The sequence below is a fragment of the Echinops telfairi genome, unplaced genomic scaffold (genome assembly GCF_000313985.2).
Source record: "Echinops telfairi isolate 266 unplaced genomic scaffold, ASM31398v2 ScPeMD7_7422;HRSCAF=8460, whole genome shotgun sequence".
NCBI classification, from domain to species: Eukaryota; Metazoa; Chordata; class Mammalia; order Afrosoricida; family Tenrecidae; genus Echinops; species Echinops telfairi.
Genome location: NW_022111322.1, coordinates 3,810,832 through 3,826,749, shown reverse-complemented (window position 1 = coordinate 3,826,749; position 15,918 = coordinate 3,810,832). Strand labels below are relative to the sequence as shown.

The following is a 15,918-nucleotide window of genomic DNA, read 5'->3' as shown; positions in this document are numbered from 1 at the left end:
ATTTTCCATTATCTTTTCATTCTGTTTTTGACAAACTTTTTGAAGCACAAATACGGGGCTGGCATTGTGGGATAAGCATTAGGTTGATGATTGTATGGTTGACAATTCAAAGGTCATCCATCAGTCTGCAAGAAAAAGGTAAGGTAATCTGCTTCCATAAATATTTACAGCCTCATAAAATTTATACAAGGTCACTATGAATGGAAATCAACTTAATGATAGTTTGTTTGGTATATATTCGCAGTGACCCTTCTCATTCACAAACCTTCCATTTAGATTAGCTGATCTAAGCCCCAAGATAGTCCGGTAACTTCCCCATCTCTTCAATAGTTCCTCCTTGGTCTTCGAGGAGAAGTGCACACATTTTGTTGACATTTTTGTTTGTTCAGGAAGTTAACTTATGTCCAGAATGAGGTTAGTTATCAATGTACACTTCACCTTTTTTGAAACGAGAAAACCACTCGTACACTTGAGTTTTTCTCATAATGCTGTTCTTGGAAGCTGTATTCAACATCACAACAGTTTCTGCGGCGTTTTTCCTGAGCAGGAAACAAATTTCATAGCCACAAGCTGTTCTCTCAAATTGAGCATCACACACACGTGCACACACAAGGTTCAAGCGAAACAAATTTTATGAAAAAAATTTGATGTGACCAGAGACAACCTTACCAGGCAATGCCACTGGGTGCACTAACTCAGATCAAGTTAGTTGATGCCCACCTAGCAGGGAAAAATGCATACTCTGAAAGCTCTGCCCAGTGGAGCTTTATTCTGGTTTTTGGGGAGATATACATATATCCTTGATATGGGATATATTTCCATGTTCAAGGATCTATGTCAATCATAGGTTCCATATTTAAGTCTCAACATTAGTTCTTTTATAGAATTATTACATATTATTTAGTGTAATATATATACATAATACAACTCTGGAAGAATACCAAACCCACTGCCATCGCCTCCTAGTGAGTGTATAGGACAGACTGGAAGTGCCTGTTTGGATGTTTGAGGTCATGAATCTTCATGCGAGCAGAAAGCCTTGATCTCAAATTCCTGACCATGCAGTTAGCAGCCTGATGCATAACCCATCACACGACCAAGGCTCTTTATGAAAGCACAGGGATGAGTAATTACTTCGAAATAGCAAATCAACTTTTATCTTCTGAAATTAAGAAAGCATGTCTGGCCCTGTTTTATGGTAAATAAAAACAAACGTTAGCTAAACTGTCTGAAAGTAAAACATAGTCATCATAGAACAGTTAAAAGATATGGTTAAATTCTTAAAACATATTTATCTTATTTCAGGATTAAAGATGTATATCTGGAAGAGTTTCCCTGGCTTTAATTACTATTGGAATAATTATAATTGGCAATGCATCATATGGATATATAGCATCATTTTACTAGAAAATCTCAAAAGTAATAGGTGGAAGATATCCATTCACTCACAGTAATAGAAGAGAAAAGAAAATGACAGAAGAATCCATTTGCTCTCCTAACAAGTATTGTTGGTAGGTGCTGTCACATCGGTTCTCCTTATCTAGTAGAACATTTTTATATCATGGATTATATTTCTCCTGGAAATTCAAATTTAAAATGTCCTCTTGACATCTCAGAGTATCAAAAGAGTTCATCTCTCAGCATGATAGTATTATTATTGATACTGAGATTTTAAAACAAAAAATCTATAAACAGCTATCATGCCAAGACACATACAGAATTTTGCAGAATGCGTTTTCAACTGTCACAATCCCTTCAAACAGAAAGATCAGAAGTCAAAATAGCATCTATGTTCTCATATAATTAACTCAAGAACAATATTAATGTCAGAATTAAGATGTCATGAAGAAAATAATTTGTACTGCTTTTGAGCATTTACTGAGACTTGTTTCTTTGGGGGGTACTTGTGCTAATATTTCAGTAGTTCCCATTTGAAATCTGTAAAACAGGCCTATACACCTTCATAAATTTCTACTGATATAGATAATTATCATTTTAACTTAACCTTAGTCACTTGCAAAAGCAAGCAAATATTTGATGTGGTAGCAAAAATTACAGGCATGGCAAAGGGTTGCTTAATGATTCTTGAGTAATTGTTGCAATGTTTCCAGAATCTTTACACCTGTAAAACATTTTTAGCAAAAATGCAATACCTAATTGCTATAAGGCATGTACTACTAATTAGTAAAATAATCTCATATATAGATATTCTCCACTTTTCATTTTCTATCCCAGGCAACCCAAATAAGATCCTTCACATGACCTTTCAATAGGGTCCAATATACTACAATTTACTTCCACATGGAAGAAACCTAAGAAGACATCAAATAATAAAGATTTAAAATTTTTCTTTTTGACAAATAAATTCTATTTCTTTTTTCCCCTAATGAAAGTTTACACACAAGGCTAAATGTGATGGAAATTAAAGTGGAACAGATGGGCTGAAGGAAAAATCCAAGCACAGAGCGAAAAGCAAATTTTTGCATTCATTGCCAATTTGGCATACATACTATATAACTTTGCACGTGTCTGTTTATAGTATTACAGGTTAATATATATGTATGTGTGTATGTATATATGCCAAAACATATATATGTGTGTATGTATATTTATATACATGTATGTATATGTGTATAAAGTTCTTCTAATTTCATCTCGCTTGGATCCACATTCAATGCTCATGGAAGTAGCAGTCAAGAAATAAATCAGTTCATTGCATTGGACAAATCTGTTGCACAAGACCTTTTTAAAGTGTTGAAAGCAAGGTTGTTACTTTGAGGACTAAGATGCACCTGACCCAAGCCATGGTATCATGTGAAAGTTGAACATTGAATAAGGAAGACTGAAGAATAGATCCATTTGACTATTGTTCTGGAGAAGAATATTGAAAGTATCATGAACTGCCACACACACACAAAAACTGTCTTTGAAGAAGTACAAAGAGAATGCTCCTTAGGGGCAAGGAGGGGAGATTCCTTCTCCTATACTTTGGACGTGTTATCAAGAGAGACCATTCCCTAGAGAAGGACATCATAGTTGGCAAAATTGAGGGGCAGCAAAAAGAGCCCCTTCACAAGATGGCAACCATGAGTTGTAACATAAGAAAAATTGTGAGGATGGCACAGAACAAGCGGGTCTGTTGTTCGGCTGTAGACAAGGTCACCGTGAATTGGAACTCACTCCATGGCACCTAACAACAACAAGTTCGTTAACCTTGAGTATTTTGATAGTTGAGTGGAAAGAGCGGTTTTTAAATAAATAAAGCAGAACATTGCATAAGCATTTTGTTTCAAGTGTTTCTAACTAAGTCTAATTTTTAAAAGAACAGAGCAGCATATCTCACAATTTTTTCCGAGGAAGATTAGCTGCTGTAAGTGTCTCATAAGAATTTGTGAAAGGCAGAAAATGGACAGAATACCCTCTTCAAAATCCACAATATAGACAAAAATTCCAAAGTAAATAAATTCAATTGATTTGTTTAATCTTTTTTATCACAGCTTAGCCTTTACCCACCACCTCCATGGTATTTATGGTTTTGAGAGGTTCTATAAATATACATTAAGGACCCCTTCATTGTAAGTTATTTTTATGGAAATTACCCACTAATTTACCATAGGATAAGCTCTTCTTAGATATGGTTTTCCCAAGCACTGAAAAGAAGAATGAAATGAAGATATGCGGTAGACACTAAATAGATAGATTAAGAAAAGAAATAAAGATGATAGATAGATGGAACTGATTGATACAGCACATATTGCAATGGGGTAGAGGGGGCCATAAAGAAACCAAGCCCCAAACAAATCCTCATCTCAACCCAATAGGGTAGGGTAGTACTGCTCTCTGGTTTTGCAAGCTGTGAGTCTTTATATGAGCAGACAGCGGCATCTTTCTCCTGCAGAGTACTTGGTAGATTGAGCTTCAGACTATGCAGTTAGCAGCCCAACATATGCCACCAGGACTCCCTGTCCTTATGAAAATACACACAATAGTTAAGAACTGTTGCTGAGGATTTTAACGCATAATTCTAAGTAACTGATAGAACAAATAGATAGAAATAAAATGAAGATAGGAACATCAATATTATCCAAAATATATTTTAATAACTACAGAGCATTTTAAGCAAAAAAAGTTAATACCCTTCTTATTCAAGTATATTTGTAAAACTGAAAACAATGGCCCATAAACTGGTTGTGGACAATTTTAATTTCGAAAGCTAAAATTTTACAGAACATATTCTTTAATCCCAAGAAATTTAAATTGAAAAACCATTAAAAATAGGAACTTTTCAATGTCTCTTGATTTAAAAACTAGTATATTTTAAAATAAGCTATGAACTCGAAAGGAGCACTGGGGACTGGTGGTTAAGTTGGGCTGCTAGCCAAAAGATTGGCGATTGGAAGCAATCATGCAGCCCATGAGAGAAAGAGAAGGCAGGCCGGCCCATAAAGTCTACATGCATACAACCCCTATGTAGCAGTCATAATTTGCCTTGTATGTCACTTGGAGTCAAAGCCAATTTGATAGAGATCTTTCTGAGGTTGTTGTTTTTGTTTTAATAGAATATAAGTAAGTTGGAAAATATTTCAAACTGAATGATAACAAAACTAAAGCTACTAAAATTAGGTGTCATCTATGGTAGGACAAAAGATTAAACTCTAGAGTCTATACAACTAATCAGATAGGTGACAGTCCAAACCTACCCAGGAATAGCCCAGAAAATAGGCTCAGCAACTTGCTTTGAAAAAGCACAGCCTTGAAAACCCTGTCCTTAGGTTCCATCCGGTCTGTTCTAACCCATAGCAACTACATGCACAACAGAACAAAACACTACCCAGTCCTGCGCCATCCTCACTATTGTCCCGATACTTCAGTTGATTGTTCCAGCCACTCAGTCAACCCATCTTATTGAGAACCTTCCACTTTTTTGCTGTCCCTTTACTTTACCTAGAATGGTGTGCTTCTCCAGGGACTGGTCCCTCTGGACCAGGTCACAATATATAAGACAAGTTTCGACATCCTTGCTTTTAAGGGGTACTCTGGCCTCATTTCTTCTGAGATACATTAGTTTGTCCTTTTAGCAGCCCATGGTACTTACAATATTCTTCTCCAGAACTACAATTCAAATGTATCCATTCTTCCTTGGTCTTCCTTATTCATGTTACAACGAACTTACAGAGAAGAGGTGGCTTAATATCCTTGGGAGCCATCAAGACAGAGCTAACTCATAAAGACCCCATGTACAAGAGAACAAAATACTATCCAGTCTGTTGCAACCATAGCAATTATTACTATGTTTGATGCCATCATGCCATTCATCCATTTAAAGAGTCTTCTTCTTTTATTTTGACCCTCTACTTTACCAAACCTGATGGATACCCTTCTCAAGGAACGCATACACCATGATGATTTGTCCAAATTTATGATTTAAGGTAGTATTTGGCTCTTGGGGCCTTGCTATGCTTTTCTTAAGCTTCAATTTTAAATTATATATATAATTATGATTTTTTATTGAAAATTTGATAAACTTTTAATTAAAATGCATTGATAATTACAGGCAATTCAAATGCAAAATTTGGAAACAGAGAAGGAGGAACAGTAGTTGGACAAGGTGGTATTGGTGATAGACATGGACTGGAAGATAACATGATTTGAGAGACTCAAGACTTCATCGTGAATACTTTTTAACAACACAATAGGGGACTGTACACATGGACTTCTACAGATTAAATACACAGAAACCAAATAGACGACTTCTGTGGGAAGAGATGATGGAGAAGCTCAATAACAGCAACTAAATCAAGGCCAGGGGCCAACTGTGTAACACACCATCAATTGTTCGTATGTAAGTTCATACTGAAGCTGAAGAAAATTAAAACAAGTCGAGAGGCTTAATACTACCTTGAGTCTATCGCACCTGAAATCCAAGAACATCTCATGAACAGATTTGATGCACTGAACACTAATGACAGAAGATCGGATGAGCTATGGGAGGACATCAGGAACATCATACATCAAGAAACAGAATGTCATTTAAAAGGCAGGAAATAAATACAAATCAAAGTGGGCATTAGAAGATGCTGAAATTTTCTGTAAACCATACAGTAGCTAAGGCAACTGGAAGAAATGATGGAGTCAAAGAACTGAATAGAAAATGTCAATGGTCCGATTGAGAACCCAACGCTAAATATTATAACATAATGGACAAAGACCTGGAGTTAGAAAACCAAAAGGGAAGAACACACTCAGTATCTCTTCAACTGAAAGAACGGAAGAAGAATAATAAGCTTTGAGCTGCAATTTTGGAAGGGTCTGTAGAAAACATATTGAATGATGAGGGAAGCATCAAAAGAAGATGGAAAGAATACACCGAGTCACTGTACCAAAAAGAACTTTTCAACATCCCACCATTTCAGGAGCTAGCATATGAGCAAGAATCAATGTTACTGAAGAAAGAAGTCAAAACTGCGAAGAAGACGTTGACCAAACACTAGGCACTAGGGCTTGATGAAATGTTTCAACAAGCTAATGAAACATTAAAGAAATTCCTTTGTCCAGGTGAGGAAATTTGGAGGACAGCTAATTGGCCAACTGACTGGAAGAGATCCATAGTCATACCCATTCCAAATAAAGGTGACCAGCAGAATGCACAAATTATAGAATGATAATAATGACACTACATGCAAGTAAAATTTTGCCGAAGATCATCCAACAATGGTGACAGGGAGTGGCCTAAGATTCAGAAGATGATGTAGAAAAGGGAATGTCATTGCTGATGTCAGCTAGATCTCAGCTGAAAGCAGAGAACACTAGAAAGATGTTTCCTTGTGTATTAATGACTATGCAAAGCATTCAACTGTGTGGATCATAACAAAATCTGGATAGCCATGAGAAGAAAGGGAATTCCAGAACACTTCACTGTGTCATGTGGAATCGATTAGGTCATGGATCATAAGGCAGTTTGTGAAGGGATTTCTGCATGGTTTAAAATCAAGATAAGTGTATATCAGGGTGGTATCCTCTCGCCATATTTATTCAGTCTGTATGTTCAGTGATTAGTCAGAAACATTGGGTTAGATGAAGAAGTACCCCATATTGGGATGGGAAAACAGGTTATTAACAACCTGTGATATGCGTTTTGCACAATCTTGTTTGCTGAAAATGAGGAACTTGAAGCACTTGCTGGTGGAAATCAAGCATTGTAGCCTTTGATATGGCTTATAACTTAATAGAATGAAACCCAAATCCTCACAACTGGACCAATAGGTAACACCATGTTAAAGACAGAAAAGATTGAAATTGGCAAGAATCTCAGCTTGGTTGGATGCACAATCAATGCTCATGGAAGAAACAGTCTAGAGATCAAACATCAAGAGATTAAACAATGCATTGCATTTGGGTAAATCTGCTGCTTAAAGTGTTGAAAAGCAAGGAAGATTTCATTTCACGTGCGTTCAACATGTTATAAGATATACCAGTCTTTGGAGAAGGACCTCATGTTTGGTGCAGTAGAGGGGCAGCAAAAACGCTGAAAACCATGGGCGAGATTAATTGACACGGAGGCTGCTATGTGGACTAAAACATAAGTATAATTGTGAGGCTGGTGCAGGTCTGGGCAGTGTTTCATTCTGTTGTACATAGAGTCGCAATGAGTGGAATCAACTTAAGGGAACCTAACAATAACAACAAAATAATAACAAACCACAAGTGGCAATCAAGAGAGAATTGTGGTCTGGTTAAATTGACAAATTTCAGCAGTATAACCAGTGTTGCATTAACCCTTCAAATAAAATGTTTGCATTTAACTGCCATTGAGTCAATTCCGACTCGTGGAGGCCTTTGAGAACTGCCCCTATGGTTTTCTGAGGCTGTGATTCTTCGTGGAGTAGAAAGCATCTTTTCTCCTGAGCAGGAGTTGGTGGATTCCAACAGCTGGTGGATTCCAACAGCAGGTCAATAGCTCAACAGTAACTCCTACACCACCAGGGCCCTGCACATGATGTGTATTTATATACTACTAATTCTCATAATAGTCCAATGGGACATTTTTGTTTTGTTTTGTATTGTTCTTCCATCTGAAATATGTTCTTCCATCTGAAATATCAGATAACAAGATAGGTGATATGTGAGGAATAACTGCATTGTGAAAAACAAACCCAGTGTTTCTCAGCTTTTTAATATTATTATTGCCTTCCCCAAGTTGGAATTGGCTTGAATTCAACTAAAAAAATCAATTGTAACTTCTTAGAATTTCTTCCTTCATTAATCCCTGAAATGCTAATATCACACATGTACTGGAAATACACTGTACATATATGTGCTTTTTAAATAAAATATTTTGCCTTCATCAAGAACAAATTTTGCCCCCTTTGGTATGAAATCATCCCATTAAGAATGTGTGTACTATGCCAATTAATATGTTAAGGGAAATAAGTGCATTTAATATACATATATATTAGTAATTTTGACTCAAGAAGAAATAGAAAATATACATAGATCTCTAATTCATTTTCATTGACTTTGTAAGATATACCAGCCCAAACTTTTTCATTGGTGAATTCTTTCAGTCATTTAAAGAAAAGTAAGACCCAATCTAATACAAAATCAGAACATGGACCAGGAAGTGATAGTCCCCAAATGCTTTTATAAAGTAAGTGCAAGACATACATAAAAGCCTGACAGAGCATGTTCAAATAATATAAGGCAGCCTAATATAATTTAATGAAACCCAAGAATATAGAAAAAAAATTAATCATCATCAAAAGATGCTCCTCTTTGAAATGCAACAATAAGTCAATATTTGAAAATCATTCAATATGACTTACTACATTAAATTAATAAAGGAGAAAGTTGCATGAAAAGGTCTATAATCAAAAACCCAGCTCACTGCTGTATGGACAGAGTAGAACTGTCCTGGGGGTTGGCAAGATAATCCTTGGGGGCTGGAAGGACTGAATATACATTTGGAGGGGGAAAGAAAGAAACCTTAACATCTGTTTCTCAGAACAAAGACAAAAACAGTGTACCTCTTGAGTTATTGCTGCAGTTAAGGTGCCTCCAGAACTATCTCCTGAAATACAGATTCTGTTGGGATCCACTCCATACTTTTTAAGAATATTATCCTGAAGAAAATGCTTGACTGCAGCAAGGCCGTCTTCAAACTGAACTGGAAAGTGGTATTGAGGAGCTAGTCTATAGCTTTAAGGAAAAAGAAATAGGTCATTTATGAAAACTCTCTTATTTTTCAATCTTTGAAAAATCAAATCTGTGATTTTACTATCTTTTACTCTCTTTACTATCTTTGACATAAAGATTTTTAACTCTTAAGATTTTTATGGTGTCCTTGTGTGAGGGTAATAGGTTATTATGACATCATTATTATACTAGTGTTATTAATTCCCTAAATTTACATGTGCAAAATTTAGTCCCTGTACCTTTGATGTGGAGATTCTCTATAGCTAACATTATATTCATAATATACCTGGTGACCTAAATATTTTAAAAGCCATTGCTGGAAAAGCACTGCAGATTAGTAAATGCAGATCTGAGAGCATTTACAAGGTAAATGTCCTCTTTCATTTTATTTTTTAAGTAATCTAGATCAAAATTCTACAATGGGAAGCCACATTTTTAACAATGGTTAGTACTTGAGAAATTAGGTAAGTCACTTTTAACTATTCTAGGGCGCTGCTTTAAATAACTCCTGGTACAAATAGCTAAGCACTTAGTTCAGAAAGATTGGTAGTTTGTACCCATCCAGATGTTTCAATGGATAAAGAAATGGCAAGAAAAAAGCTATAGGTAGTTCTCCCTGCCATGTGAGGTCTCCATGAGTCTGAATCATCTCTGAGGCATCCAATAAGAACCTTAATATGGGAGTTTGCCTGTGTCATGTGAATGGATTTGTGAATCAGGTTATTTCATTCTTTAAATAGATACAAATGGATCTTTTCTGCATGTGTGGGCCTAATTTTTTTTTAAATCTCATCAGTCTTGTTTTAATATATTTTTAAAAATTTGTCTTTCATAATATTTGTAAATGTCTATACTTAGCATTGGAGAAGGTCTGGTGCCTACTGTATATGCCTTGGGCTGCTCACCATAAGGGCAGCAGTTTGAAACCCCCAGCTTCCTTCCGGGGAAGTCAGGGTGGGGGTGGGGTGGGGGGATGCTTGCTAGTCCCTTAGAGTTACAGTCCAACAAACCCACAGAGGCAGTTCTACCCCACCCTGTAGGGGCGCCATGAGGAAGAACTGGCTTGATGGTGGCCAGTTTTGTTTTTAGACTTAACATTACATGTTTATACCGCATCTGGTATACCACAGTATGCTTATTTGTTTACATGCTGAAGTATAAAAGAAGTAGTTTGGCACACTTAGAAATATTCCTGAGGTAGTGAGGAGGAAATATGAAGTTAACCAAAAAACGTAGAATCTGTGTTATTTGTGGGGAAAAAAATGTTACTCCCCTCTTGTCTTACTATCAACACAACAACAAAGAACAACACAAAACAAAAACATTGCCACCAAGTTGACTCTGAATCCTGGCGACACTACTAGGAGAGAGGAGAATTGTCTCTGGGTTTCTGAGGTTCTGTATCCTTCTCGGAGCAGAATGCCTCATCGGCCTCCCTTGGAGAGGCGGTGGGTGCTACCTACTGACCTGGCAGTTAGCAACCCAATGCGTTGCCCTCTATGCCCTTGTGGCACCGTGGCTCCTCTGGGGGCATTAAAACAATGTGTGGGAAAATGACATGATCGCTTTTCATGAACTCCTTGAAGCTCCTTTAAACACTGTGTTATTTTAAACCAGGACTTTCTACCAAGACCCAAACGAACAAAAAGGGCCTTTGGGGAGATTCTGACTTGTAGAGACAGTAGAAGAGAACTGCTCCAGAGAAAATCCCAGATGAAATCTTTACTGAGTAAAAGCCCTCAACTCTCTTTCTCCAGGATTGGCTGGTGAGTTAGAATGATTTACACCTTGTCGTTAGCAGCTCAGTGCTTAATCCACCATACCATGTGGTCTCCGTAGGAGTTGGTTTGGTGTAACATAATTTTGTGATCATCATGCTGGTTCCCAAATTGTTCACCACGGGTCCCCACAATGGAAGGGAAACAATGTGATGCCAGCTCTCTTTTAGGAGTGTTGGAGAACTGAGATTGTGACAAGTCAAACATATTGATACTGTAAAATTGTATTACAGGTAAGTCTACCTTGATTTGGAAATATGACTACTTAATGGTAAAGGTAAAAATTATAGAAGCAAAAGATAATAATTATCTTACTCCAATGCCACCACAACAGCATCAAGTCTGTTTGCTGTCCATCTATTCAGGAAGTCGTAAGATGCCTGTTCTAAAATGGAAAAATACATTAAAAGGTGCTACTTGTAACTAAAAAAACAACAGAAATGACACTTACAGATGTAAATGTGCAAAGAAATGTCTTTTTCACAAACGAGTTTTATTCCCCACCTCCACCTCCATTTCCATTCAGAAAGCCTTGAATCAGCATGACTCACTCTGCCCATTTTAGCTTCCCGAGACACACCCTTCCAAAACACAAAGATGGCTTTAGTAACTGGCACTTCAGGGAGGAGACTGTAAGCTACTATTGCTACATGCTGTGTGCAAACAATGATCTTTCCAAGTGCCCCTTGGCCAAAGGAGCCCTGGTAGCATAGTGGCTGAGTTTCTGGTTGTTTCCATACAAATCACTGCCTTGAAAACCCTAAGGGGTTTCTGTACTATAGGGTTGATATGACCAGGAAATGACTAGATGTAATGGATTTTTTTGGGTTCTATTTTGGCCTTGTAGACGGAGTGCATTCAAATCTACCTCTGTCTATATATAGCACAGCTCATTGGGAGAAGGGGGGCAGTGTGGTGAGTCACCATGACTGGGTAAACCTCTTGTCATGGAGTGGGTCCAGATCCATAGTGACCCTGTGAACTAAAACAAAGTAGAACTGCCCCCTCAGGATCGCCATGGCTGCAACTTCTGTAGAAGGAGACTGCCACATTTTTCTCCCTCTGAGCAACTACTAAGTCAATCAATTTAACCACTGCACTACCAGGGCTGGTCTCTCTAACTCAAATTCCACTTATCACCAACACTTAGACATTCACTCCCAAAAATCTTTATCAGAAGTACCAGGATGTTTCACTTACATTTTCCTGAATCTATGGAGCCATAGATATCTCAACTGGTTTGTAACTCAGGGAGAAAGGTGGTATGGGTTGTCTCCCTAAACAGCATGAATCTGTGTATGTCCTCAACAATTGGACACATTTGGTAGCTAGTGTAGAACTGAGATATTTCCAGAATTGTGATCAAATCCCAAACTTTCTTAAGGTATCCCTTGTAAAGTTTCAAATAAAAATAAGTACTAGTAATATAAAATCTAAGAAGAGATGGGTTAATAACCTAGCCTTTTAGGTAGAAAGAATAATGTTTTATTAAAGTTATTTTATAACAATGCAATGCACAGATAAAGAACAAAATACAAGAATTATTTGACTTTAATAGTTAAAAATTTCAATGATTTATTAAAAACCTATGTTTTCATTTTCATCTTCCAATGATTTTGTACTTCCCTTACAAGAACCTGACTAAGTTTTTTGTTTCCCCTTCTCATCTCAAACTCTGAAGTCACATATATTTGCCTGCTCATATCTTTCTCTGCTCCCTGACCAAGAAACATTGGGTTAAATGCTGTAAAACAAGAATCACAGAAGTATGTAAAACATCTACCAGAGAAATATTTCTGTGTTTCTTAATTCAAAAAAATTGCTTAAACTATATAACTGACCATGAAGTGTTTAGGAGTCAATTAAAAAATCTCAAACGTCTTTATGATACAGGATTGTTACAGATAGATAAAGTCAAAGAGTGGGTTAAGAAGCATGTGATTCGACAAAAGTAGCAAATTTGAGATAGATTTTTCTCTACAAGTGTTGGAAGGAAATTAGATAGGGGTTGGGTATAATTGTTAAATAAATGGAAGGGAGGGATTAAGCAGGGGATGAAAAGTACAAAGCTTTGAGAGCATGTAATTCCCTTTATCCATTATTTCCTCTGAAGTAGTAATAAGAATGGTCTGCAGATGACTGACAAGGGGGAGGAGTCCTGGAGTGACTCAAAATCACAAGAGTAAATCATTGATAGAAAGGAGAGACAGAGCCGATCAGATGCACATTACGGGGTTTCTGGGCCTCAGCAGGGGCAGAGGTCTGAAGATCAAGCATTAATGATTATCAGAAGCAGTCCAACTGAATGTGGTTCCTGGACCAAGATCAACTGGAAACTGACTGTGAATGCAAATCTCATACTCCAGCACAGACTTACTGATTCGGAAATTCCACTGATGGGATCCAGTAAGTCTTTGAATTGATTGTTAAGCACTAAATTTTGAGAACCACTGGTTTAAAACTTAAACCTTATTGAAGTAGAAAAGAGCTTTTCCCCTTCTTGCCTGTTTGTGCATATGCTGTAAAGTTTATTGTTTCAGACTCAAACTATTAGGTAAGAAAGAACAATCTTTATGAGGATTTCTTGAGGTTTGCAAAATGTCCTACTTCCCAAGCTCTTGAATAATTCACCCTGTAAATCATGCTACTCTGGAAAAGTACTTATTCCATCAGTTTCCTTGCTCATAGAGTTTATTTTCCTAATTATATGTCTTAGTATAATGTGATCACTTCTCAACGTTTGGCTAATCTTCATACTGCTGCCTAAAATACATCTATAAGGAGAACTCCTCAATTTCTCCCATTATATTTCACTATAAATATTTAATCCGACTAATAGAAAATAATCTATATAATACTCCTAGAGAGAGTTTTAAGGTGTTTGTTATATAATATTGTGGTTTTTAGGTGTCATTAAATTGGTTTCCACCCATAGCAAATTCATGCACAAGGGAACAAAACACAGCCAGCTTGGTCCTGCACCATTCTCACAATTGTTCCTATGCTTGAAACCATTGTTGCAGCCACTGTCTATCCATCTCCTTGAAATACTCCCTCTTTTCACTGCCCCTCCACTTTAACAAGCATAATGTCTTCTCCAGGGACTGTTCTCTCCTGACATGTCCAAAGTGTGTAAGACTAAGTCTCTCCATCCTTGCCTTTAGAGAACACTCTGGCTATACTTCTTACAAGACAGGTTTGTTTGCCTGTTTGCCAGTCCGTAGTACTTTCAATATTCTTCTCTGGCACCACAAGTCAAATGCATTGACCTTTCTTCAGTATTCCTTATTCCATGTACAATGTTCACATGCATATGAGGCAATGAGGAATACCATGGCTTGGGGAATGGGGACCTTATTCCACAAAATAACCTCACTGTTTTGCAACACTCAATATTCAATGAAACATAAGTAAACATATTTTTATTGTTCTCTGCTTTCAGCCAGAATCCATCTGAGATCACCAATGGTATGCCTTGTTCCATATCCTCTTTTGAATTTGGTCTCAACCTCTGGCAGATAGCTCCATGTCAATGTAATGTTGCAATCACGGTTGGATGACCTTCAGTAGCATTTTACTTGCATGTGATATTAATTCTATTTTTTCATAAATTGAGCCTTCTTTGCATCAGTTTTCTTGGAATGGCTACAAATATGGATGTCTTCCACTCAGTTAGCCAAGTTGCTCTCTTCCTAATTTTCTGATGTAGAAGAGTAAGTGCTCGCAGTGTTTTTCAGTTTGTAAGAACATTTCAATGGATATCCCATAAAGTCCTAGTCTTGTTTTTACCTAATGCTTTCAGTGCAGCTTGAACTTCTTCCTCAGTAGCATTCTGCCTCCTGAAATGGTAGACTGTTGACTAATACTTTTGGGTACAGTGACTCCTTTCCTCTTCTTTTGAAGCTTCCTGTATCATTCAATAATTTGCTCATAGAATCTTTCAATAATGCAACTCAAGGCTTGAATTTTTTTCTTGAGTTCTTACATTTCAAGATATGCTGAGACTGTTTTCTAATTTTGGGTTTTTGCACATTTCATTAAAATATTTTACTTTATACTCTCATTTCTCTTCATATTGTATAAATCTTTTGCCTTTCATGAAAATATTCTACTTTGTCTTCTTGAGCTGGCTTTGATCTTTTCTGTTCAGCTCTCTGAATCCATCATTTCTTCCAATTGCCTTAATTAATCCAAGATTATGAGTTATAACGTGTCAAGGGTTCATGTGGGAGGGCAGGTGGGGGAAGGAGGGGACAAAATGAGAAGCTGATATCAAGGGCTCATGTAGAAAGAATATGCTTTGAAAATGATGATGGCAACATATGTGCAAATGTGCTTGACATGATGGATGAATGTATGGATTGTGATAAGAGATGTAAGAACCCCCAATAAAAGTATTTAATAAAAGAGGAAAAGAAAAAGCTTTCAAACCGTATATCATAATACAATAAAGGAAAACTGTTATATAACTATGCCAAGCAAGTAATTAATTTTTTTAAATGTCTTTATGAATTTTTGTAATGTTTGTGACATTTGTCAGCGTTTTAAAATATATAATTTTGCATCAATTAAAAAAAAAGATTTAGAGCAAGTGTCAGAATCTCTTCTGACATTCAATTTGATATTTTCTTTCTTCGTTTTCTTTTTAATGACCTTCTGTTTTCTTCATGAACGACGTTCTTGATGTCTTCCCTCAGCTCTCTGGTACTTCAGTTATGAATGTTCCAGGCAGCAAATCTGTTCTGGAGATGGCCTCAAAATTCAGGTGGGATAGATGCAAGCTGGTATTTTGACTCTCATGGACTTGCCTTCTCAAGAAAGACAGGCCTTTCTACTCCTTTAAAGAGCTACAGTCTCAGGAACCCAGAAATGTAGTTCTACCCTGTCCTGCAGGGTCAGTTTGAACCTGCATTGACTCAAATGCATTCAGGTTTCTTTTGGGGGGGGG

At 36.9% G+C, this 15,918-nt stretch overlaps 1 protein-coding gene and 1 long non-coding RNA gene across 2 annotated transcripts in view; one reads left to right on the top strand and one right to left on the bottom strand.

The window, feature by feature from the left end:
• The window catches only part of LOC101639705 (arylacetamide deacetylase-like 2), a 46,074-nt gene that overhangs the window by 19,435 nt on the left and 10,721 nt on the right, over positions 1-15,918 (bottom strand). The window contains exons 3-4 of the mRNA XM_004715992.1: positions 11,286-11,355; positions 9,024-9,195 (exon numbers count right to left, since the gene is read on the bottom strand). Of these exons, the coding sequence (XP_004716049.1) occupies positions 9,024-9,195; positions 11,286-11,355 (242 nt within the window). The remainder of the gene's footprint in view (positions 1-9,023; positions 9,196-11,285; positions 11,356-15,918) is intronic.
• Positions 13,270-15,918, top strand: part of LOC123522548 — a 4,465-nt gene continuing 1,816 nt past the window's right edge. Inside the window, exon 1 of the long non-coding RNA XR_006680801.1 lies at positions 13,270-13,376. This is a non-coding gene — a long non-coding RNA (uncharacterized LOC123522548). The remainder of the gene's footprint in view (positions 13,377-15,918) is intronic.